The sequence below is a fragment of the Chanos chanos genome, chromosome 5, assembly GCF_902362185.1.
Source record: "Chanos chanos chromosome 5, fChaCha1.1, whole genome shotgun sequence".
NCBI classification, from domain to species: Eukaryota; Metazoa; Chordata; class Actinopteri; order Gonorynchiformes; family Chanidae; genus Chanos; species Chanos chanos.
In genome coordinates, this window is record NC_044499.1 from 43,761,058 (window position 1) to 43,786,934 (window position 25,877).

General features: G+C 44.3%; 1 protein-coding gene across 1 annotated transcript in view; it reads left to right on the forward strand.

Moving 5' to 3' along the window:
* The window catches only part of svild (supervillin d), a 36,969-nt gene that overhangs the window by 7,842 nt on the left and 3,250 nt on the right, over window positions 1-25,877 (forward strand). Inside the window, exons 2-21 of the mRNA XM_030775074.1 lie at window positions 2,993-3,498; window positions 7,287-7,321; window positions 9,735-9,793; window positions 11,116-11,264; window positions 13,399-13,510; window positions 14,782-15,314; window positions 15,465-15,600; window positions 20,572-20,719; window positions 20,841-20,924; window positions 21,046-21,126; window positions 21,244-21,430; window positions 21,683-21,855; window positions 22,078-22,233; window positions 22,447-22,583; window positions 22,922-23,069; window positions 23,574-23,719; window positions 23,833-24,008; window positions 24,342-24,480; window positions 24,671-24,962; window positions 25,698-25,852. Coding sequence (XP_030630934.1) covers window positions 3,155-3,498; window positions 7,287-7,321; window positions 9,735-9,793; window positions 11,116-11,264; window positions 13,399-13,510; window positions 14,782-15,314; window positions 15,465-15,600; window positions 20,572-20,719; window positions 20,841-20,924; window positions 21,046-21,126; window positions 21,244-21,430; window positions 21,683-21,855; window positions 22,078-22,233; window positions 22,447-22,583; window positions 22,922-23,069; window positions 23,574-23,719; window positions 23,833-24,008; window positions 24,342-24,480; window positions 24,671-24,962; window positions 25,698-25,852 — 3,390 coding nt within the window. The 5' untranslated portion in view covers window positions 2,993-3,154. The remainder of the gene's footprint in view (window positions 1-2,992; window positions 3,499-7,286; window positions 7,322-9,734; window positions 9,794-11,115; window positions 11,265-13,398; window positions 13,511-14,781; window positions 15,315-15,464; window positions 15,601-20,571; window positions 20,720-20,840; window positions 20,925-21,045; window positions 21,127-21,243; window positions 21,431-21,682; window positions 21,856-22,077; window positions 22,234-22,446; window positions 22,584-22,921; window positions 23,070-23,573; window positions 23,720-23,832; window positions 24,009-24,341; window positions 24,481-24,670; window positions 24,963-25,697; window positions 25,853-25,877) is intronic.

Consider the following 25,877-nt stretch of genomic DNA (forward strand, 5'->3'; position numbering starts at 1 on the left):
AAAGTATGGATGTGGCTTATGCCTCTGGAGTGTCAGGGGACATCTGGTATTGAAAACTCTCCAAACCCCCTTTGCCAACCTTTTAAAGTCTGAACTATTCCTAGAGTGCTGCTGGGCATGGGGTGCAGTTTTGGTGGTCTCTCTTGTGGCTGCTCATAAAGCCTTTGTAAATGTCACATAATGGGAGATTTGCTCTTAAACGGAAAGTTTTCTCTAAAGCTTTATAGCCAGCATCCATTTGTAAAGATACCAGGAACCTTGCTGAACCATAAATTTTATTTTCTCTCTTTGCACATTGGCAGTCCCCTTCTTTGCATGAATGTAGTAGAATATAGTAGAATGGTTATAAGCATTGACTGCATTTGTGTATAACTTGAGTAGATATAGTGGTCAATGGAGGGTCACACTATCGTGTTCACACCATTCATTTTATCATTGAAGACACCATGGATGCTTTAGGTCCTAACACCTGATATCAGCACAGGGAACAGCATAACTTTTAAAGTTCCCCACTCATTGTGTGACATGGGAGGATATGTGGTACAGTATCCTTGGGATATGACACCGTTATCCTTTCTGTGTCAGAGCCCCTTCCTCTGGCATATAACCTGGCTACTGTGACTCGATGAGTCAGAGTTCTTGGCCATGACTCATTTATTTGTTGGAGGCACACTATAAATTGTAGTGTAGTCTGATGACTGTTTCTGTGATTCCAGTTTGATGGGAAGGTTGTGAAAAGTTATTTATACCATGGACTTGAAGCGCTCAGACCAAGAGAACTATAAGATTGATTCGTGGCTTTTTTTTTTTTCTGAAAGAGTTTTGAGGGCTTTTTAAATCTCACTGTGTATTATGATGTTGCAGATGCAATGCGGAAAGACTTTTCTTTGTGCCTTTGGCTTTGGCTATCAGTGTAAGAAATATATATATATATATCTCAAGAAGCTGTTCTTGGTGAGTTCATTGCTCTCCTGATTGGCCTAATGGCTTTACATATGACTCATAATCTTAATTTTTTCTTTGTGTTCAATAGAAAAAACAACTCAAGCATCCAATCAAAGCAAGTCAGGATGATCTAACGGCTCCGATTGCAGAATTCCTTTCTAAGGCATATTGCGGGAGTGCGGTGCGGACCACGAGGTGGCCTTCTGACATCCGTACAAGTCTAATCATGATCGTGTAATAAGCAGAATCGGTCCTTACTTGGATCGTTTCTCAGCAAGGGGATTTGTTTGCTTTTGTTGTTTTTAGCATTTGGTTCTTTTCTGTCAAATGATGCCATGACTTTAAAATGCCCCGAAGCCCTGCTTTTTTTTTTATATATTTGGAGGTCTGCAGTGTGACAGGTTTCCTCGTTTCCATTTTACAATTGACAGGTTTGACTGGGGTGACAGGAGAGAAGGGGGATGTTAGTGACCTCGCATAATCTGCTCCTGTACGGATCAGGATCTGGGATACGTCAGGCAGTTCAGAAAGGGGTTGAGCAGCTCTTGAGTGGTGTTTTGTAATCAACAAACCTCCCCGCGGTTAGACAGTTATTTTCAGTGTGTGTTTCCGGACAGTGTTAGTTTTAGTTTGTTGGCTCTGTGTTTTCAGCATATTGTGGATATTTATAATGTAGGCCCAGGTGAACACACATTCCCACTTGTACAGGGTCCCTGTGGTGTTACCCTTTTGCTGACCTGTAGTGCCTCCTTCAAATGTTTTTGTTGGAAGGACAGAAATTCATCTCGCTGAGGCCTGTAGTGTATGGCCCACCAGGCTACTAGTGTGCTCTAGGAGATTTTTGACCTCCTCACCTGTCACTGGAGACTCCCCAAACTGCTCCCCTAAGGCTGAAGTCATCTGTGTGCTCCCCTTTCTCCGCCACTCCACTTTCACTTCCCCACCATTCTCTCGTGCCTTTCCCTTCTCAACTTTACCTCTCAACTTTCCTTCCCTTTATATTATCTTTTCCCACTCTCTCTCTCGCTCTCTCACTTTCTCTCTTGCTCTCTCTCTCGCTCTCTCTCTCTCTCTCTCCTTTTTTCTACTTTTTTTCTTGCTTTTCCCTGTCTTCCCTTCATTTGACTTCCCGTGATCATCACTCACTTTTTTCTATTTTATGATTTCTTTCCCCCCATGCCCCTCCCCCTTTCCCATATCCTTTTCTCCTTCAACCCCCCCCCCCCCACCCCGCCCGCCTCCCCCCTCACTGAGCGAGAGCTATTAAATGTGAGGTCCCAGATGTGGCTCATTAACCCCTACTCTCTGCTGCCTAAATCCAGAAGGACCTCATTAACCTCCCTCCATCTCCAAAACTTCACCAATACAAACTTATGTTTTCATACCCATAACACACTTTCTCTCTCTCTCTCTCTCTCTCTCTCTCTCTCTCTCTGTCCCTCCCTCTCTCTCTCTCTCTCTCTCTCTCTCTCTCTCTCCCTCCCTCTCTCTCTCTCTCTCTCACCAGAACGAGAACAGATCATCATAGAGTCCATACACAATCACACACCCACAGTCTTGTATGTATGTACGCACAAAGGCATGCCTTCACAAGCTCATTCAATCACTCATGGCTATATCTGTATACCACTCAACTTTGTCCTTTTGTGCTTCAGTTTCACCTGTTCTTTTTCCTCTCTCTCTCTTTCTTTGGTGTGTCTCTGTGCTATGTTGGCTTTCTGAACTGCCTCAGTGCCTCTCAGGTGAGATGGGGCGGTGCAAAAAAAAAGTATAAGTAAAAGTTCAGGACTATATATGTTTGTGTCCGTATGTTCATTGTCATTTCCATGCACCTTTCCTTGTTTATACTACATAATATATATTTGAAATTTTGATTTAAAGTTGTCAACCATTTCAGTTTTTGGGATTGCGAGATTTAGCCTATTATGGGAAAAATTATGACGGCATACGCTTTTGTTGCCGTATTCGTTCATTCAAGTTGCGACAGCACTGAATTTTACAGATGTTAACTTTTTTTTTTTTTTTTTGCCTCTTTCTCTCTCCACAGTGAGATGATTTGAACAAAGCCGTCATCCATCTCGCAGTCAACCGGAGTACTCTTTTGCCGTGTCAGCACTGGGAGGAGCGGGTTTCTTCTGAAGCAATCTGTTAGGTCTGTCTTGGTTGGGGAGAGTTCTTGCCGGTGACTCAGCAGGTTAGGAGTGAGGTCATGGATGCAGTGGACTCTATGCAAGGCTCAGCACTGGAGTCCAAAGCTGAGCGCATTGCCCGTTACAAAGCCGAGAGACGCAGAGAGCTGGCCGAGCGCTATGGCAACCTGGAGGACCTATCGAGCAGATATCCCAGGAAGGAACGGCATCAGGAGACCACAGATCTACCGGATGGCGGTTGTATCTCCAAAGGAAAGAGTCTGACTACAGAGTCCAGCAATGTTAAGAGAGACCTGGAACCTGCAAAGAGGAAAATTTACACAGATACCACGCCAACCTCCAAAGTGTCCACCTCTCATGGTGATGAGAGCGAGAAGGTAACAGGACTACACTCCCGCCGTAGGTGAGTTTGGCTGTATAGTGAGTTGTGGTACGTAGGAGTCCCGATGGTTATGCTCTTCACACAAACATCACCTCTCCCAGCCATGAATTCCAAAGTGTGTCAGGAATTTCTGGATTTTGTAATTGCAACGTCAGGGAGACTGAGCTTAGTCATGGGCTTTGCGGCAACATGTTCCACTGTTCTGACATCTGAACTTTTTGTTTTGGTTTAAATGTACGTGCATTTCATTTAATGGATATGTTTTGCGCCATTGGCAAATTACAAACAAAGAAAAACGATAAGCAAATGTGTGTGGGGGAATCCCAATGAAAACATCTGTAGAGCATAAATCCGGAGGACTGGAATGTCCTCCATCTGAGGAGAAACGAGAGCAACTTTTCTTCCCTTGTTTGGGTCTTTCTCTCTGCAGAGGAGCAAACCATGCTGTCAGAGAGGCTTGTTGGCTCCTGACTAAAACCCTGAGGGCCTGACATCTTAGCGCAGATATGGGCAGTTCTCATTCCAATGACAGGTTGTCCTGGGGGACGAGTCAAGAAATGCCATAACTCATGTGTCGATGAAGCGCACTGGTATTTCTCAATCTAATGATTTTTATTTACACTTTTAAGATGTAGAGCGCACATATGCTGTGGTTTCGTTTGTGTTCAAAATAAAGGTGGCGGATTTATGGCGAGTGACACTTGACTGCACAAGGTGACTCACTTGGGACTTTTGAGAAGAACCAGTATGTCTAGGCGTCCTGAAAATGACAGGTTTAAAGTACGTAATCATGTTCAGATTGTGTTATTTTGCCCTGAACCAGCCAGTCCTGCTCTGGCAGAGAGACAGACTGCAACAAACAGGCTCTGAGGAGGAGCATAACGTCTGAGGAGTGCGGGTGCTCCTCCAACCCCACCGCCTTATGTTAAAGTTAACAGGGCTTACAGTAACAACTATTGAGAAGGTGTCATGCATACAAAATGGAATAGGTCTTTCCTGGGGTGATTTGTGTATTTAAAATGTGGACATAGGCGTGGCAGTCGAACAGCAGGTTAGCTGTGCGCTAAGGTATATTCAGGTGCTAGCCAAGGGTTTGTATTCACTACAGTGAAGCTGGGCTTGTGACGTGACACTGTGGCATGTGTCTGCCACAACACAGACTTAAATAGTTTTAGAGGAATTTTTTTCTTTGCTATGCATGCTGCAGTAAGCCATTACACAAACATGACACACACACACGCACACAAAAAGAGAGAGAAAAAGAATAGTGCTGTAGGGTGCCAAGAGGTGAAGTTTTTTTTGGGGGGGTTTTTTGTTTCTTTGTCACATAAACCCATGCTGTGTTTATAGTAAACACCAGTAATTTGCGGTAACAGGGAAATCTTCGTGTCTGTGTGTAGCTCAAGAGTGTGTCTGAAGTGAGAGAACCAGTGTCGTATACCTAAATAGACAAAGTGTTAATCTTTATTTATCCATTTGCCAGAGGCTATGTGTTCATATAACAAACTAACCATGTTGTGGTCATGTCTATGAAAAGACTTACGATGATCAAAGCCTATGAGGTTGATCGGGTTACACACTGTTTTTGAAATGAGCAGGGCCTGTGTGAAATGATAGCTGTTTTCAAGCTGAGGTTTGCTAGTAATATTGCTAATGACAGGTAGCATTGAGGTTAGCATAATAAGAGCCACTTCAATACCAGTAAAGCCGAGATCAACTGAAGAGGGGCTAAAGCAAACAATCGCTGTGTTTAGATTGACTTTGGAGCAAACGACAGGAAGGTTGGCTGACAGCACTGAGATAAACTCAACTGGGATTGAAAGCGAGAGACTCATATAGAGTTTTCATCAGCTCCTAATTGCATCCATATTTTTGACTTCCTTTACTGTGGTTCTCCCATGCTCCAGTAATGAGGCCCTATCATCGTGCACAATCAGTAAAACTAAATATTTATCATTTTCAGGAGGTCATTTGGGTTCCACACACAAAGGTGGAGTCAAAAGAGAAGTTATAAACAAGAGACAGAGAGCTGAGGTAGGCTACCGTTTTAGCTGTGAATGACTGACTGAAGGAAGGCCGAAAGTCTTTTTAGCAACCTTGAACTCTAATTAACTTTTGTTTGTAGTATTGATAGGCAGAGGCTTCAAGACGGAATGTAAAACGGGGACCCCAAAGTGGTCGTGTAGGTTGAAGGTGACTGATATCACATAACCTTATGTACGAAAAATAGCTTCTTTTCACCCAGCCTTGACTTCTGAAAGCACATCCACCATGCCTAAAGTGACTCAGATGTGGAATATGTTGCGGTATGGTTGAATGAGGCTGTGCTCATCAAGAGAAGAGGAGTTGAACTCTCCTCTCCAACTATCAGTCTTATTTTTCATGAAACTCTTTCGTTGTCCCTGCCTTTTTTTTTTCCCCTTTCCTCTCTTCTCACTTTTCGTTTTCCTATCTCTCTCTTACGTGTAATTTCATCCCCATTTTCCTGTTTCCTTTCATCCTCTTTCCGCTTTGTTGCGTGCCGAACAGGATGCGGGTGACCTTGTCTCTTGACCTCACGTTAAAGTCTGGCCCACGGTCAGGTTTAGGCTGCGGGTCAGGGTCATGGCTAGAGATCCGTCGGAGAGCTAGCCGCGGTGGGGCTCGGCGACCCAGAGCCCTCTCTCAAACTCGGTCCACCGCAATGCAGGAGTGCCCTGGGTACGGAGAACAAGAGGAGCTTTGATTGGGTGATGAGACGTGTTAGATTTAGTCATAGAAGACACTGTACGGTACTTTCCTCAAGAGAACTTGACCAACCTGTGTGTCACGCCTTTCATCTGTCGCTAATCTTAATCTTCAGACAACAAACTACCACACAACAAGCTTTTTATTATTTGTAAATCTACCTTCATAAGCATTTGTGGCATGAGACTCAGGTATCTGTCACACATTCCATACCCTGTATGGGAACTTCTGTTTAGTTTAGTATAGTATAGTGTAGTCAGTTAGTATAACAAGTACAGAGACTCTTTTCAAGCAGAGGTCTGGCATAGCTGTAGCCTAGTTTGTTTGTTCTGTGTGTTTTGTGAGTAGCTGTAATTGGTGCGGTGCGTCGATACATTTTTGGCCGTCTGTGTTATTATGATAAAGCATTAGGCCTCTGTTGTACTTCCTCTTTCGCAACCTCCCAGAATGTCTTCTTGTTTTGTGTTGTTTGAGTTGCTCAGAATGCGCTGTCATTTGACCAGGTGGACGGTAGTGGTAGATCTGTAGCTGTTCCGTAGGCCGCAGCTTTTATTCTTTTCATTGTTGTTTTTCCTCTGTGCATTTATTCTCCCATGTTGAAGCCGACAGACTAATGCAACTGCTCAATTTTTAATTGGCCTTGAAGCAGCTGCTCTCAATCATCTGGATTTTTTTTTTCTTTTTGCGCTACAATGCAGTCCCCAAAGATCATACCAGCAGAGCTATTCCAAGTCTAGACCTGAAGACTATTCAGTGCAAATGGAATTCTCTGGAACTTCATGGGTACTGGACTGACATGCCTCCTTTTGTTGGTTTTAGATGGAATACCTAATACAATTCATGCATAAAGGCTGTCGTCTGGCAGATTTTTATCGCTCATGTGATATGTATTTTCATGCTTTTCTTCTGTCATGTTCACTGACCTAACGTGAGATAACATTAGTCATTCTGTGGTTGATGGGCACTAGAGGAAGTACGTGGCAGGTGAAACCCTGTCATCTTTTGTGGCTTTATGTTTTCCAGCATTGCAATTCATGAGGTCATTAGTTTGTCCTACTCTTCTCTCTTTTTTTTTTTAACAGACTGCTCGAAGCAGAGGAAACCCAGAAGCCAAAGGGTAAGTCTCTTCCTTTTCAGTGGCTTCAAAGAATCCTTTGTGAGGTATGAATCCCTTTTCTTTTCTGCCTCTTCGTCCTTCATTGTGCTGACAGACTCCCTTTCTCAAAGAAGCCAGGGAGAGGACTGTACTGCACAATGATAGGTCTGAAACAAAGGGCCCTGGTTGTTAGACGTAAGGGCAGAAAGAAATTGGGTGTGCACGCACACACACACACGCACACACACGCACACACACACACACACACATGCACACACATACATGCACACACGCACACACACACACACACTCTCAGTGCAGAGACAGGGACACACACACACACACACATGCACACACTCATGCACTCAGTGCAGAGCCCTTTTAGCCTAGATCTGCTGTCTGAAAATGAAGGACCTTTGATGCCTCAGGGGTTTGTCATGTAATATCAAAGGATTTTTGAGTCATGAGCTAGCTCAGCATGTCCACTGTCATACTGTAGGATTCATTACTGTAGCGGCTTTGTTCTTCGAGTCAGTAAGTCTACTGTTATAGGATAATCTAATAAAAGAATGACGAAAATCAGATAGTTGAGAAAGCATTCGATCCGCAATGTTATCAAAACACTTTTTTGGGTGAAAAACTGTCTTGGTGAACATTGAAGAGGCTAATATTCAAGTGTTTTGCAATCGGAAAGACAGCTCTGGGGTTACAACACTTAACCCTGTCTCTGTCTTACTGAATCATCTTCCCTGTTCATTCATCATGTGCTGATACATACTGACAGTCCATCACATGCAATGTATGTAAGGCACAGACACACTGTCACACACTGATAGACAGGAAGCATAGATACAGTGTCATAACACCAATCAGCCCTTCTCACATCCTGATTCATAGTAAACAATGCGTTACAGATACACTCACTGTGATTCACAGTCTAACTACTACAAAAGAATGTATATATTAAAGAACCTAAGTCAGGCTTTGTTATGGAGTCATTGGAGCACTGTAATGAATGAGAATAACTTGATGCCTTCTCCACGAACTCACTGAGGCGGACTGTATGAAATTTATGAAGCAAGCTTAGTAAACTCACAATAGAATGTGGTCTCAGAGTTGGCCGGGGTTACCACTGGAAACCACCTCCCCTTACCCCGGGAGAAGTGCTTAAGGGGGTGTTAGAGGTCAATATCTTAAGCCAAAACATCGTCAGACGCACATCACGGGCCATCAAACAGCTCATCTGTTCCACTGGTGAAAGAGCTAGTGCTCTATTTATTTATTTATTTATTTTTTACTGGTGGAAAATACCGTCTAGAAGAGCAGGAATGCTAACTCGGCACATACATTCTGACTTACCCAGAGAGAGAGAGGGAGAGAGAGAGGGAGAGAGAGAGAGAGGGAGAGAGAGAGAGAGAGGGAGAGGGAGAAAGAGAGAGGGAGAGAGAGAGAGGGAGAGAGAGGGAGAGAAAAACTGAGCGGAGGTTTTGGGGAATACGTGTGAAATTTGACCACAGAGCTGTACAGCAGATCCCTGTCGAGTGAGGATCATATTCCCATCTTTGCATGCTGAGTTTATTCCATCATTTAAGCCAGCCTTTTCTTCAGCTCTGGAGGGAAATGAGTTACAGTCCAGACAAATGGCAACACTTAGCAAACAATGGCTCATCCTGAGGGCCAAGGAAAGGGGGGCATTTCCAGATCCTCGTCCTCTTATCGCACTCAAGCTCTCTGATGTCAAGTGGGAGAGCGTTGGCCGAAAGTCAAAGTACTCTCACCGACTGCAGAGAAACACACGCACAGGTGTGTCACATTGGTCAATAGTCTAATCGTACGCTTGACATCTGTAGCAATAAATGGCATTTTTAACATTTGCCTTACGATGTATTGTTTGGTCATGATTAAATTAATAATCCCAACCATTATAAACAAGTAATGAAAATGTTTGTCCTTCCACAGGGATTTTAGATTATACCCCAGTATTTGGCTTTTTCTTAAACACACAGGCAGCTGGAAAAGTTTTAGAACGTAATAGTAGCTTTTATCCTACAAACTCTCTTTTTTTTCACACTTTCTTTCGTGGGAAGGATTCTTATCGCACAGACACTACTCATAGAACAGGTGGTGTTTGTATTGAACTTCTCTTGGGAGCTGGAGCCATGTGTCTGCTTCAAGATTAGTGTGTTTGCAGATAAGTGTGTATATGTCCCAAGGACTCCGTGAAAGAGACAGTGTAAAATTGAAAGAGAAACAAAGAATGTCCTGACAAAGAGATCTTAACGAGACACGCTGGTAAAACATGACCGGCAAAAACGGAGACAGATAATGAAATGCGATGAACTGATAACCCTGTATGCTCGCGTGTGCGTTTTCCTTTTTATTATTATTTGTCCATAGCCTCTGCCTTGATTCTGTATCTCTGTTTGTTTGACAGCTGATGAGAAAACAGATGACAAAGTCAAGACATTCGCTGCCAAGAAGTCATTAGCCGAAGTAAGTCAAATCTGCTTTAGGCAGCGCTGTGACAGAATCCTCAGAGGGTCATTAAATGCACATCACTGCCTTTCTCTCTGTCTCCCTTCTCACTTATGCTGTTATTATATTCGTCATGCTGACAATACTAATTTCAACTTATTAAACCCCCGCAGCAGAGACTCTGTAGCTGTTGTTTCTAAAAGCTAGTTTTTGGGGTTTTTTTTTAAATACCACATCAAGCTGTAAAATAATACAACGCTGATGTAATACATATATTAGGAGTCTTTTAACACAAATGTTCAGCAGACAAATTTATGCTTGTCATGACCAATGCACAAAAATTTCAGTCTTTTTTTTTTTTTTTTTCCCCTCCTCAGTGGAGAGGAGTTTTCCCCACCGAGTTGTCGGTTATTTAATGCTTGTCAGCTGTGTGCCATTATGTGAGCGTATGAAGGCTGAGAGCTTGGAGAGAAACCAGCATATCCAGGTGTCTCCAAGGCCGTTTTAGATAAAGGACTAACGACCACTAGGATGGCTTCAAGTAGTGAAGGCCTGTTCAGTTTCTCAAACCCAGTTAGAGGCTGTAGGAGTGAATTCACAATTTTTTTTCAAAGTCTCAGTCGGTATTAGGTTTAGATTATAAGAGATCCTAATTAGAGCATCTCCTGACTAGTCCTATTGGGGGCCCCCTGATCCTGTGTTTTTAATAAGGCCCAAAAAATGTATTTTCTTCCTAAATATATTTTAAATGATTTGTTTTTCAAACCTCCCTCTTGAGTTGTATGGGAGAAAGAATGAGGGGGAAAAAAGACCCTTAGAAATTCATGAATGGGCCTTCATTCCCTGTTCCTCTAGTCCTCTGTTCATGCTCTCTTTCTCTTTTCATACAGTTTTTCTCTGGGGTTTCTTTCTTTCTTTCTTTTTTTCTTTCTTTCTTTTTTTTTTTTGTGCTGCCCCCCGCTCCCAGCTGGACTACATCCAGGACGTCTTGATGGTGATTGTCTCTCAAAGCCCCACCTCCTCTCCCCCACCCCCACCCCCACCCAACCCCGACCTCCCCACCCTTCCATAAGTCCTCCTGTCCCTCAGGGCCCATTTAGTCTAAGACACTCACTTTTCCCAGGCTGTGTGTGTGTGTGTGTGTGTGTGTGTGTGAGAGAGAGAGAGAGAGAGAGAGAAAAATAGAGAATGCGGGTGGCGGCTTTTAGGGGATGAATTGCTGGCTGTGAGACATTGAATGTCTGCTGGAGGATTGTGTTAATGTGGAAAGTACCCACAGTGCCCTGTTTGGCCCTTTCATATTCCTGTTCTTCCTGTCTTTCTTTCACTCTGACCACCAGGGGCTGGACAAGACCGCTGCCCATGAAACCTCCACTGCCCCCACGACCCTCCCTGAGGACACCACGCAGGAGGAGTGTGGTCGCCACGCCGATGAACTGAGAACCTCCACACAGCCAGTCACCAGCCAGGAAGAGGAGGCTCCTGGCAGGTATGCTGAATCAAGGGCACGGTTTGATGACCCAGTTTCACACACACACACACAAGCACGGTTGAAGGAAATTGAATGACTCTGAAAAATCCCGAGCTGGCCAGTTGTCAATCTCCTATGTGGAGTCTATAGAGTGTCTCTCAACCTTTCATTGTAGTGATTCAGTGCAACTTTTAATGCTAGCCTTTATTTTCTTTTGATGTGCTTCCTGCTCGTAGGGGGGGGTAAGCCTAGCAGCAAACAGTTATTAAGTGTGACTCATAGGAAACAACATGCAAAATGGTGCATGTCAGATAAGAATCTTTCTGAAGAAACATTAGCCTAGTTTGTCTCCCTGTGTGTCTGTATGCGTGTTTGTATCTATTTTTCCAAGCAACTTTTTAAAGTAGAACATTATTTGTAAGAGAATATCCCTAGGTAATGGTTTGTGTGTGTCTGTGTGTGTGTGTGTTTGTGTGTGTTTGTGTGTGTCTGTATGTGTGTATACGTTTGTGTTTAGAATGGAGTGATCAGCAGCAGTAATAGAACCTGATTTCTGTCATCTTAGGATCTGTTTCTCATTTTGTTTTGGGGAATATCGTGCTAGACTGAAGACGCTCTGATGTATTTTTTTTATAGACAGCACACAGTCCCATACTGGAAGACACAAGATGGTACACGTTTATCTGAATAGGTAACCTTAGATGAAAGGGTCTGTTTACTATCTCCCACTGAGCTCTAATGCAGCCTCCTGCTGCTTAATACAGCATTAGAATCACAGCTTTTTTCCTCACCTTTTTTTCTCTCAATTTGGAATATCCAATTATCTGTAATCTTGTAGGCTTTTTCCTCAGTCACCTCATTTGAGGAGAGTTAGGACAGCACATGCTTCCTCTAACACACGTGAAGCCAATCTCTGCATTTTGTCACTTAACGAGCAGAACTGTATGCCTGGAGAAGAGTGCTATTCGCTTAACTTTATCCACAGCTATGAGGGCACCTCACTACCACTGACCACTGTTGAGTTGTGAGACAGGGTGAGAGAGAGAGAGAAAGAGTGCGCGTGTGAGAGAGAGAGAGAGAGAGAGAGAGAGAGTGCGCGTGTGAGAGAGAGAGAGAGAGAGAGGGAGAGAGAGGGAGAGAGAGGGGGACTGAGCCAAGCCAATGCACCGGCCCAAGGGAACAGGAGTTGCACTCTCTCAGTCTCACAGGCACAGCAGGCAAGTGCAGCAGGGCTGGGATTCTAAATGTGAATCCCTGATGTAATCAGTGCATTTTGCTTCTGTGTGGGACAGATTGTGCAGAAACTTTAAACGCATACTGATAGTCCTTCATTCTGCAGTGCAGCAGTACGTAACACAGGCTGAGTGGCAGTTTTATTCCTTTGGTAGTTCCAGCCAGAGTCAGTGATCACCTTATGAGGATAAGACACAGTGTGCTATAACTGTGTTGTCTCTTGTTCATCTAATTGTATATTAATGAAACAAGGGAAGATCAAATCTAGAGTGCAGATGAGTGTTTTGTGTGTATGTTTTGTATGAATGTGTGTTTTTCTTATACTGTGAGGCACTGACGGTCTGGAGCCTGTGTGTTATGTTATCAGAGGCAGGATATTCTTTGGGGAGTCTGTAAGTAGCAGTGTGTGTGGGAGTATGTGCTATAATACATACAGTAGTGTGGATAATGATAAGCAGACCTCTCCTCCCTACTTTTCCCTCATAGGAATTTAACACTGCTTTGCTTTTTCACATTGTCTGTGTGGTGGCAGGCAGAACACTGATTCATTTCTATTAACAGCCATGCTCATTAGTTTAGCCAAGGACGGATTATTGAATCCGGTGATGAGCTGTAGTTGAAATGAAATCTTCTCTTAATTTGCTGATTTATGACCAGTTTCTGGATTTCTAGTCCTAAATGGAAAAAAAATCAGTTTAGAATGCAATGTAATCCTCATCTGGATTTCAACCTGTGCTGAAAAAAAAAATCAATCCTTAAAGACGTGCTGTTTTCAAAGAAGAGAGTAGGCCGAAATGAGGCAAACACTGTCAAAAATGCAACAGCTCAGCAGTGACTTGTGACTGAAGAACTCTTCTCACTCTCTCTTTCTCTCCCTCTCTCCCTCTCTCTCTCTCTCTCTCTCTCTTTTTCTCTGCAGTCGCTCCCAGTCGTCAGATGAGGAAGAGGCTGATGAGAAAAATTTGGGGAAGAGAGAGAAGACAGAGAAACACTGCCGCACTCAGCCTGTTACCACAGACGAGACAGAAAAGGTGCTTCTATATGCAGCAATATACGAGACAGAGAGTCTTAATACAGAGAGGGAGTATGAAAGCCCTGGGAGCCAAGCGCATAATTTACTGTCTTAAGAATGTACGTTTGTAATTTAAGAGATACATTTCGTCTTCTTAAGCAGTTTCACAGAAAGTGTCTTTTCTTGTCTTGAGTTCGTGATTGATGGTAGGGAGTTTTAAACGGTATGCTGTGATCACTGTGTCAAGTCATTTGATCTTATTATTTCTCCAACCCCCCCCTCAATTAGTCCTGGCTCCAAACATCCTCTTAAAACTTGCACAGTAAAACAGACCACCACCACGCGAACCTCCCATCTCTTTCTCTCTCTGTCTGTCTCCCTTGGTCTCTCTTTCCTTTGCCTCCTGAGGACGGAGTTGAGTCAGATAGCCATTTCAACTCTGGAAGGAGTGTTTTATTTTACAAACCAGGCGACAAACGCATGTGCTAGGGGGTGCTTGGAACAATAGGCATCCTGATATGGATGTGCTCCATGCAGGGGTGGTCTGATGGGGAAGCAGAACCATACGTTGGTCACCAGTTTAGGAAGAAGCAAGCGATGTTGCCGACTTAGGGACGCTCGGACCGGAAACGCGGGTCCCTCGTTTAGTCTGCGAGTATCTCTCCTCTGGTCCACTCAGCTGGTGCCAGTTGATTTCTGCAGGAGGGGAACCGTGAGAAGATCTGTCCCCTGAGCCAGTTTCCACGTTCTCCCCTCTGGCCCACTCGCCTGGCGGCAGTCAGCAGAGTCTGGGAAACAGGGAAAGGATCTTCAACCAGAACTTGCCACGTCGATTTCTTTTTTTTTTTTTTTCCCCGCTCCCCAGACTTCTGCTTTTATCCTGCAGCCGATGGGTTCCCAGGAGCTGCAGTCGTGCTTGTCAACGAGTGCCCAGCCATGCCTGCTTGGTGTTGTCCACCAAAAGCCTGTTTCCAATGTGCCTTTGTTGTGAAATTGGTGTGGTACTGATTTTCTCAGGCATGGCTGTCACAGTTAGAAAGTTTGACCATTCTTTTGCTGGACCATATAATTACAGAAAAATACAATTCCAGCCAACTAGTGATGCGTTTCAAAGGGTCTGAAGTGTTTTTGATGTGTAACAAGATTGATTTAGACAAAAGTTGAGTAATCACTAGGGGTCAGACTTAAAGAATTTAAATTAAGCCAACGAGTTTTCACTACGTGTCCTCATAAGACCCTCAGTTTACAAATGACGTTTTTTTGGGTTTTTTTTGGCCCCTGCCACTACAGGCCACGCTGACCGAGCGGAAACCCAGAGAGACGCGCTGTCGCTGGGACAGCGATGACGCTAAACCTGGAGGATTGGAGGCGGATGTGGTGTCGAAGGGCTCCAGGACTGCGCTGCAGCGACAGGACTCGGGCCAAGGAGGCATCAAAGGCATCCTGAAGAAGAGTCGTTCCACCAGCCTGGACACCGATCCTGGAGACAGCGAGGCTGTGAGCGAGAGGAACGGGACGCCCAGCTCCAGAGACGGCGGAACGCAGAGACCCAGGGAGGAGGAAGAGGAAGGGGAGGAAGAGGAAGAGGAGGAGGATGAGGAGGAGGAAGAGGAAGAGGAGGAGGAAGAAGAGAATGAAGAAGAAGAGAGTGAACATGAGAGGAGGAAGAAGATATTGCAAAGAGACAGGAGCGGCTCAAGCGATGGACCCCGCAGCCCCTCCCCAGACTCCGTGGAGAAGACCTCCTCTCTGTCTCTGTCTGAGGAGGGCGAGGAGTTAGAGAGTAGCCTGGATGGCAGCATGAGCTCCTCTCTCAAAGAAAGGTATGGTCAAATCACTTGTCTTTCTGCCATTGATGATGATGATGTTAGTGAACATGGTTGATCTCACAGCTGACCACTTAGAGGGACTACTTAGATTTTAACAGAAGGAGTGATGAATGTGTGTTTCTGTCTGTCTGTCTGTCTCTGCAGGTTGTCAGAATTGACAAGCAGCGAAGAGGACTGGAAGGGCAAGCTGAAGAAAAGTCCCACTAGTGATGTGGTGCAAACGTCCCTGGCTGACCGCTATAGCCAGCTGCGGGATTCTGAGAGTGCTTGGAAGAAAAAGGTACACACACACACACACACACACACACACACACACACTGATAGCTGACTATGACTGTTCAAGGCTGTGGATAGTAACATTAACTGACTTGAGAGCTTATGGAACTGTTCTATGTAGAGATGTAGGCATGGCCAAACACACACGCATACACACACACACACACACACACACACACACACACACACACAAATAGGTAGAGGATATTATTTTATGTGAATTTTGGCTCTCATTCATCTTTATTAAAGTTGAACCGAACCGAACAAAGAGGTCAAATATGCGCACTCTAAATAAATGCAGATGATTAGCCAACATGGAGCTAATGTAGAGTGCCAGTTGTGGTAGGAGGAGGCTCAGCGGAGCCTGTGTCTATGGTAGGAGACTGCCTGGAGGAGAGGAGATCTCTGTGGGGGACAGAGCCCAGTGAATGGGGTGGGGCAGGAAGGGTTCTGTGCCAGCGCTGAATCAGCGGACTGAAGAGGGGATTATGAGGCGAAGAAGATTTCAGTTTGGCTGAGCCAATTTTCAGTGTTCAGCCAGCTTACCAGGCAGAAAACACTCCTACCCACACTCTCATATAAATATCACCAGAGTGTATTTATTTTTGATTTTCCCTCTCTCTCTCTCTCTGACACACTGACTCTCTCTCTCTCTCTCTCCCTCTCTCTCTTTGACACTCTGACTCTCTCTCTCTCCCTCTCTCTCTGTCTCTCTCTCTCTCTCTCTCTCTCTCCCTCTCTCCCTCTCTCTCTCTCTCTCTCTCCCTCCCTCCCTCTCTCCCTTGCTCAGACACCCAAATGTAGGCACTCCTAAAACTCCTCTCTGCACCCATTTGACTCTAGAGTTTGGATGTTAATACTCGAAGTCTGATGAATCTCTAAACTTGAAGTCTTTGATAAATCTCTAACATGTTGTACACAAGCACACATTAAAGTAGATTTAATATCCTCATGCGCTTTTAGATTACATGACAAGACTGCATAGCTTTCTACTGAATCTGTTCGGCATCCTGGATGAAATGACTTGAAGATAAATCCAGTTGAAGCCGAAAAAGCATGTCTTTAAGCAACCTGAAGTCACCCCTCCATACCCCCCCCCCCCCCCCACCCCCCACCCCACCGTCCCCGGGCACTCTAGAAAGACAGACATCATCTGAAATGGCAGTGGATTTCTGAGGCTAATCCTCCTTAGGCCAGCCTTTTGTGTATGAGACCGGCCCCCGCGCTGGGAACATCAGAGGGTATTTGCCTCAGTGGTTGAACTAACTACGTTGAACCACAAGCCGCTCAAATCACCGTTTTCTGAGCGTGTTCTGGAGAAAAGCGGGTTTTAATCAGGAGGTTACTGGATATTTATTTGTTCTTTAAATTCAGTTCAGAGTAACTTTTAATGTGTGTGTTTGTTGAATTGATACATTGAACAAAAATTCGGTGGATGCACCGGCCTTTTAAGAGTTTCTAAATATTCAATTTCAAAACTGATATCGGAACTCAAACAGCAAACGGGAATGAAGACATTTTACAGACGGGAACATGTTATGAAAAAGTCAGATACTTTGGATGGATGCCTCTTTAAGGTCTTTTAACCTCAGAAAAGGAGTAACCCCAATGTGTGGACAAGTCAGAACTGTTAAGAAAAAGAAAAAAAAACAAAACAGGGAAATCTCTGATTCTCTACATGCATTTGATTCCGTGGTAAAAGGAGAGAGGCCTTCGGCGGTTTGGGTTTAAGTCAGGGAAAATAAGAGCTGTTCTGTCCACCTCACACAGAATGGGGCCAGTCCAGATGCTGTTTTTCACTTGGCCGAGTGTGTGTTAAGTGTGTGTGTGTGTGTGTGTGAGGGAAGTTGCGGTCGGGGTGTCCTTTGTGCCCATTGCAACCACCTTTTCCCACTTGCAGCAGCTGCTCCCTGTTAGTGTGGCTATGCTAGGCCTCTCCCTGTATGTTTATAGCAGTCATGTGCTAGCCAGAGAGGCCTCCATCAACCCTGACCGCTTTTCTATTCTGGAAAATATTAAGGGAAAGGGATAGCTTTGTTGAGCCTAATGATTTTTTTTTCTTTTCTTAAAACAAGATGCAACATTCAGTGGAAGGGTTTTGATGGCTATATAAAGGAATATTTACCTGGACTGTGAAATGACTCGTCCAGATGATACATTGACTTTGAGTGGAATCTCATATCTTATTAAGACTAATGATTTGCAGATCATCATAAATCAAATGAAACAGAGCATTTACTTAAACCCTGAGGAATGAATCATTCAGCATCATCTCTCTCACCTATTACTTCTTCAAACTCTGATTCTAGCCTGTTGAGTCAGTCTCTCTCTCTCTCTCTCTCTCTCTCTCTCTCTCTCTCTCTCTCTCATTTTCTCTCATTTTCTCTCTCTCTCTGCAAGTTCTCTGGAGAAACATTTTGAGAACACAGAATAAAAACGCAGGTAACTCCATCTTTTGGAGAAGTTGCATAAGGAACTATAACGATGACCTCACCATTGCCATCTCCCAGATATGGGCCGGCTTTAGAGATCAACACCTCCTGATTGGTCCAATCAGGAGGCCGTCACCCGCACCCAGCTGTCAGACATTTCTGACTGCATGCTCTCTCAAGTTCTTTTTTTTTTTTGTCGGCAAGCGCTTTGAATTTTTTTTTTATTGGTTTAATGAGTTTTGGATGTGAGTTTAGTGATGCTTCCGCATACGAGTGTAACTGTTTTAGTGTTGAATTTTCTCTTCTTCTCTTCTCTCCTTCTCCTCACTCCTTTCCTCTCCTGAGCTTTGTTTCTTCTGCTGTGACAGTGATGCTTTTCAGTAGTTTTTCCAGAATGGCCCGTGACTTTTGGCTTCTTCCTCTGTCCCTGCTCCCCGACTACTGGCAGCTGTCCTTCTTCTCCTGTCCTCTATCTGTTCTTCCTCTCTGCCCGTCCATAGTGTGTAGTCTGAAGCACCCAGGTGAGTGCTTCTCTGCATTTTTACTTTTGCTATATTCAATAACATTTTAACTCTTTTGAATTTTTTTCTTGGGGGGGGGGGGGCGTGCATTCAGTTTCACATGACACATGCTTTCAAAAGTAGACTTGTCTTAGTTTTGGATTTGTTTTGTAAATTCTTGTGGTTAGTCGGTTTTTATAATTGAAATAATCTTGGTGCCACATACGAGTCAGCCCTGTTTGTTCTGAATGCTATTGTTGGAGGCCTGTTGGCTGTTGTCCAGGAGTTTTTAGATGTCTCTCTTTGAATATCGCAGAAGTTCTGGGACTTGAATGGGATATTGTTGGCTTGCTGTGCTGCCAGTAAATTGGAGGGAAAACGGTGTGTTCCTGTGAGGCTGTGTGCTTAGTCCTCATTGTATCCCCCAGGCCTCGTCTGGTCCAGGAATTTCCCCTGCACGACTGGATATAGAACTAGGGCTTTGGGCTTTTGGCTTTTGGCACACCTTTGTGTGTGTTTGTGTGTGTGTGTGTGTGTGTGTGTGTGTATTTGTGTGTGTGAGTGTTTGAATACTTATTCTGGAGACTAAAAACCGAGTCAAATATTATTTATTTCCCCCCACAAAGGACTTAGAACATTAATCAGTGGAATTTACAAGCTCATGGGTTTTTTATTCAGGCATGTCGGGGGACACCTGCAATGACTTCATGTTCCAGATGTGGAGGAACACATGACATTTTCTGGGGCTTTGGGGCTTTACTTAAGTAACTCTTTGGTTTAGTCTCTTTCCTCACTAGTCCGCTGGGCATGTCTTTTTGCTCATAGATGTGACTGGTCAGCTGAAACAATAAATTACCCGTAGGTTTTTTACATCTGGGCTCCATTTATGAATCAACTGATTCATAATATGATTATGTCTGGTGAATGATGGATATGGCTTGACTATCATTTCTATGATTGAAGATGGTTATTTGGGACTTGATTGGGGTCAAAATAAAATTGCTTGTTTGATTTGGCTTTGTCATAGCTGTAGCTTTAAAGTACAGGTAATCCTGAGTTTTTTGGGGGTTTTTTTTCCTTTTTCTATATTTTTTTTTTTTTTTTTTTTTTTTTTTTTTTTGAAAATTGGCACACTTCATCTCCAAGTTGCAAAGTATTCCCAGCCTTTACAGACCAGATGCAAAAGACCAGCAGAACTAATCATGGCAGTCTGAAATGCCTGCTGAACATTTGTACTTCCTCTCTTGTATGTTTAGTTATTTTTAACGTTTAACAATTTGCATGGTTTCTGTTTTTCATATTTCGAATTCCCTGCAATGTGAGTAAACTGACAAAGGAAAAAAAAAAAAAAAAAGCCCTTTTGTTGTTTCCTTTTTTTAATGGTCCGAACGCTACCGTTTTAGAACCTGGAAAAGCATTTGTTAAAGTGTGTTAGCGCTATGAAATTTACAGCTTAGAGGAAGCAATAACGTAAGTCAGAGAGAAATGGTTGCTTCTCTGTCTCTCAAAAAAGACGCTGTGGTCAAATTCAGCCAAGGTTGTAAATTAAGTCACAGCGAAACATTAAATGAACGTTGTTAATCACTGCCTAAAGACCGCCTTCACTCTGGGAATAATGCTATGCACTCTGTACCTGTAATTATGTACTTTAATGACAGAATTGAGACATCACTAAAGGGATTTCCTGACAGAAATTAATGGAGCTTTTTTGTCATTTTCACAAAAACACTGGAGTAGATGAAAACCTACCGGAGAAGAGCAGAAGGACAGCTCTCAAAATCTCATGAGGAAAAAAAAAATGTTTGTTTGTGACTGTCTTTCAGAAAGTAAAGAAAGTAAGCAAAGCTCAGGAAGTAGTTATTTATGCAGAGAGAAATTGGAGCCTAGCGGATAGGTCAGGGTTTATCTATGTGGAAATTGCGTATGAATTAACATATCTCATGGAAAACCTGCATTATGAGAGTGAGAAAGCTATTTAAAAAAAGAAAAAATAAGTAAAAGAATTTAAATACATCCGAATGCCTCCCCTTTCTCTCTCCGTAGAAATCCTCTGTCAACGTGGACATGAAGATGTCTCTTGCTGATAGGATGAAAGTCTTGCAAGAAAAGGAAGAACAGTGGAAAGCCAAAGGAAAAGGCGCCGCCAATGACTCTACTCAGTTCTCAGTGGCTGGACGCATGGCGAGAAGAGGTGGGCCCGCGTTGGATATACATGAACATGCGGATGTTTCTTTGTGTATAAAGCTTCGGAAATGCTTGTGGGATCAGTAATGCTATTTTAAACATTTTTTTTCATAACGTTTCCCCATCAGGACTTGTGACCCCATCTAAGGATGAATCTCCCGTCATACGTAGCAAGAAATCAGGCAGCAGTGCGCTTGCTAAACCCCTGGAAGGTATCCTTCTGCTTCAGCTCTGAAGTCACCTCTAATGAATACCTGACATTATTAAGACGCATGCATATGGCACCCAGAGTTGTATTTACATATCTGAGGCTTTGTCTCACGTGTTTGACAGAGATCTCCAGTCGCCCAGATGCTGAAGGAGACAAGAGATTGGAGAAGTTGGAGTCCTTTTTAGACAAACTTCATAACAAAGGTAACACAGGCAAAACACTTAGACGCAGTCAGTGGTATGAGGGTTATGACACTTCAGCAACACGCGTTTATTTCATTCTAATGTTCCTGTGATCGAGTCAACGATTTGTCCCTCCAGCTGGCGTTGGGCACAGTAAGGTCTCCACCATAGAAGTGACCGAGGAGAAAGAGAAAGAGGTCATGACGCTCGACGACGACGAGTTCGGGCGTTTCTACAAATCGGTGTCTCTCTCTACTCCTCCGGCCGACAGCGGTCCATTAGGAGAGGAGCAGGACTTCAGCGCCATCCAGTCTGACACGCCAAAGTGAGCGGGAGAGCCTTTCCTCTCCAGTCTCTTCTCTCTCCCAGTCTCTCTCTCCGTCTATCCCATTATCAGGCCATTTAGATAACGTGTCTCTCTGCACTTAGATATGTTTCATTCTCTGTCTGTGTTTTATCTGGATCTCATGGTGCTTAATGAAGATAACGTAGCGCTCTGTGTTTAGATAATGATGAAATATATTTTCCTCTCTCTTTTGTTCAAGAACATCATGTTTTTTTTTCTCACGTTCTCCAGGCTGACATCAGCGGTCGAAAAACACAAAAGAGCCGTTCGCCCGTCCCGAAATACCAAAGCGTCGCGCAACCCCCTGAGGGCCTTAGCGGCTCGGGACGATCTCAGACAAGCTTACACAGAGCAGAGGCTCAACGTGGCCTCCGTGGAAACCAAGAGGATACAAGTAGAGCGGAGTGAGTCGCAGTTTCACCCGACAGCTCAGCATTTGTAATTTTGCAGGCTTTAACGTCCGATCATAAGAGATGCGGAACAGTCGGGTCGTTGTTTTTTTTCTTTTCTCAACTGGAAAATATGTTAGATATGTTTCCTCTGTTAAGTTTTTAGATTGTTTCGTCTTTGAGTGGCCTTGATGCAGTAATAAATTCTTCTTCCCGCCTGGTGTATGTATCTATCAGTGGCCAAGCACTCAAACCTCGCAGATGCTGCGTTGGCGGGACTGGCCAGTAAGGAAAATTTCCGGAAAGTCAACCTGCGTAGCGTCAAGTCGACTGAAGTGGTTACCAACAACAGTGCTGTACCCTTCCACAAGCTCATGCTCATCCATATCAAAGGTCAGTGCGGAGGGAAAAAGTAAACAAAGAGACAAACCTTTGACAACCATCTTGCGTTCAGATATGCTATGTAATCGTGCAAATGAATCAGTCCAGTTTTGTTTGGATATTATTGTTCGGACTGTAAAGTGATTTTTTTTTTTTTGGTGCCTTTAAGTGCCTTTAGTGTCAACCTTTAGGTCTGTTGATCTGGACGTGCGTTTGTGTTTACAGGTCGAAGGCACGTTCAGGTGCGGCTGGTGGAGCCGACGTCTCGCTCTCTGAACAGTGGCGACTGTTTCCTCCTCATCACACCCAAACACTGCTTCTTATGGAGCGGAGAATTTGCCAATGTCATCGAGAAAGCTAAGGTACCAGCACACAGTTAGAATAAAGCAAAGTTATCTCTACATGCTAAATGGCTAATTTTACATCAATCTATGCTTTTACTCCCTGTGGCACCGAAGATTTCTCAAGAAGATTCCGCAGTAAAAGGAGACATTTTCAGAAATGTATTACCAAAGACAGGTCGAGTATTGTATAACTGAAGCCAGAGGAAGGAACGTAGGGCTTACATGTAATACAGGTTTTTAACTTCAGCCTGTGGGCCAACGTGTGGTAATGATGTTTATGACGCTTTTCTCTGTTAGTTTATAGCCGTTTATGTGCTTGTATAGTAACACACTTAATTCTTTCTTGTGTGTAACAGGGTTCAGAGATGGCATCCTATGTCCAGGCTAAGAGGGACTTAGGCTGCAAAGCTCCACAGGTCACTGTGTTGGAGGAAGGCATCAACACCGAGAGCCGCTCTGCCAAAGAGTTCTGGAACCTTCTGGGAGGCAAAACAGAGTACAGAGGTAGAGACGCACACAAACGCACACACAAATGTACAGAGAGACACAGACACACACACACTCTCACTCTCTCTCACACACACACACACACACACACACAGACACAGTCTCTCTCTCTCTCTCTCTCTCACACACACACACAGACTTTCACATGCTCCAAGGACAGACAGATACTGCACAAGCGCATGATGTAGCACAGATGTTCCATAGAGGACATTACACGCTCTGTGATCACGCTCGGTCGTACAAATTCAGCACTGAACAAATTACCCTGATTCTCTGCCAACACTAAATCTTACCACACGCAATACTGCGATTCCAGCAGCTCGTCTCCCTCAGCTGGATCCCATACCCAGGATAACACATAACACGTTCATGCTGATATGTGTATCTATATGTGACCGTTTATTTTATGAAACAACCCTGGGTGGAAAGTGATAATGAGAGACTGTGTAGTGTAAGCAGTGTGTGTAGTCGTGCTGAAGCGTGTCGTATTGTTCTGGACAGGGGCCGGCGAACCTGATGAGGACGAGCTGTTTGAGAGTGCGGTGGTGGAATCCACTGGCATCTACAGGCTGGTGGAGGGTAAACTAGTGCCCCATGATCAGGCCTGGGCATCTATACCCAGTGTGGCTATACTCAACTCCAAAGAGGTAGAGAACACTTTGCTGATGTAACTGTTTATTTTATGTTCACGTTAACTGTTCACGTTATCATTTTATATGTATATGCACGTGCGCGTGTGTGTGTGTGTCCTCTCCCCCAGGCGTTGGTGTTTGACTTTGGCAGTGAGGTATACGTCTGGACAGGGAAGGATGTACCCCTGAGTGACAGGAAGGTGGCCATGCAGCTTGGCAGACAGCTTTGGGGCGGAGCTTATGACTATAGCGCCTGCAGGGTCAACCCCCTGGACCCTTCTTCAGCCAATAAGGACACCCCTCAGTGAGTCTTTACTTAAGATGTCAGTGCTGTCCAATGAAGAAATCAAAAGCATAATATGTCCTGCAGTGGAGATGAGTGGACTGTGTGGTGGGGTGGTACATTAGCATTACTTGGTTTTAAAGCTATATATTGTATTTTTCTTCTTGTATATGAAAATGATTGGAAACATTAAATATCATGTTTCATGTTCAATTCAGGCTTTGCATCAGTACTTTATTTGCTCTATCTTTACTAAACTTGTGGATGCACCGAATTAATCTGATGAAATACTGCCCCCGTGTGGCTTTGCGTGTGTGTGTGTGTGTGTGTGTGTGTGTGCGCGCGCTTTAACAGGCAGGGTGAAGGCAGGCCAAGCTGGGCTCTGTTTGGTCGTCTGTCTGAACACAATGAAACGGCTCTGTTCAGGGAGAAGTTTCTAGACTGGACCGAGAGGAAGATCGCTAAAGAAGAGCTAGTGGTGGAGGAGGTTAAAGTAAGAGTCTGGGCCACGCTCGTAAATGTAGTTAATGAAGAACAGACATGGAATATACAGAACATATGCATGATTCTAGAAATACACCTTACTGGTCATTTATAGTACATGTCTCTCTCTCTCTCTCTCTCTCTCTCTCTTTTTCACTCTCTCTCTGTCTCACTCTATCTCTCTCCGTCTCTGTCGGCAGAGCCCAGTACACATCACGTCACATGATTCTGATCTGCAACCATGTGACGTTAAGGCTATGCTGACAGGGGGCAAGGACCCCGTGCGCACGGTCCTGGAAGGCGTGAACGTGCAGCGAGGTCACGGATTGGTCCGTTCAGAAGATGGACGGCAGGCGGAGCTGGCCACGATTAGCGTGGACGCGTGGCACATACGCGAGTTTGACGAATTCGAGGTCCCGGCGGAGAGCATGGGCCAGCTACATGAGGGTGATACATACGTCATCCGCTGGAAATACTCCATCACCAGTGTTGGTGAGTCAGGCACGGAGGGTGGTGGTTTGTCTCGTCTGTATAAGATGTGTTTGTCATCTGAGATGCACATTTTAGATTACAGTGAGGATTTCACCAAAACTGTGTTTAATGAGTACAGTGGAGTCCTGTCTGGAGTCCTGTGTGTGCGTGTGTGTGTGTGTGTGTGTGTGTGTCTGTGTGTGTGTGTCTGTGTACATTTGTATGTGAGTCTGTGTGTGCTCGCATGTGCCCGTGTGTATGTGCCCGTGCGTGTGTAATGTTTACTGCGAGAATGTCTCACATGGATGGATGAAACAGATGGTGTGGGAGTTGAATGAAATTTCCCCTATGTGTGTGTGTGTGTGTATGTGTTTATGTTTGTGGGGTTCTACATACTGTTTATGCATTGCCACTGCGGGGAGAAGACAGATGCTAGAGAACTTTGGTGGCCAGGGACTTTGCGTTAATAACAGAACAGTGTGTGTGTGTGTGTCTTTCTACAAAACTATGAGTGAGAGGAGCATTTGTATTACCACCTATATTATGAAATGAGTGAGTTTCTGCCAGTGTGAATTTGTGCGTTTGTGTGCAGTGAAAGAGAGGCTGAAGGGTGTTCATGAAATCTGTTTATACTGGTTTATGTTTGATGCTGACTTTAGTGTTTTTCTGTGTTTCTATGTATGTGTATGTGTATGTGTGTGTGTGTGTGTGTGTGTGTGTGTGTGTGTGTGTGTGCATGCTTGTATGTGTATGTAGTGGGCAAGAGGCAGAAGCCAGGAGAGGTCAGCAGCAGTGGTCCTGGAAGAGAGCGGACAGCCTGTTTCTTCTGGCAGGGTCGCCACTCAAGTGTCAGTGGGCGGGGCACATCTGCACTAATGACTGTGGAGCTGGGTAACCACCAGGGGGCGCAGGTAAATTTTAGCACAGCACTTTGTA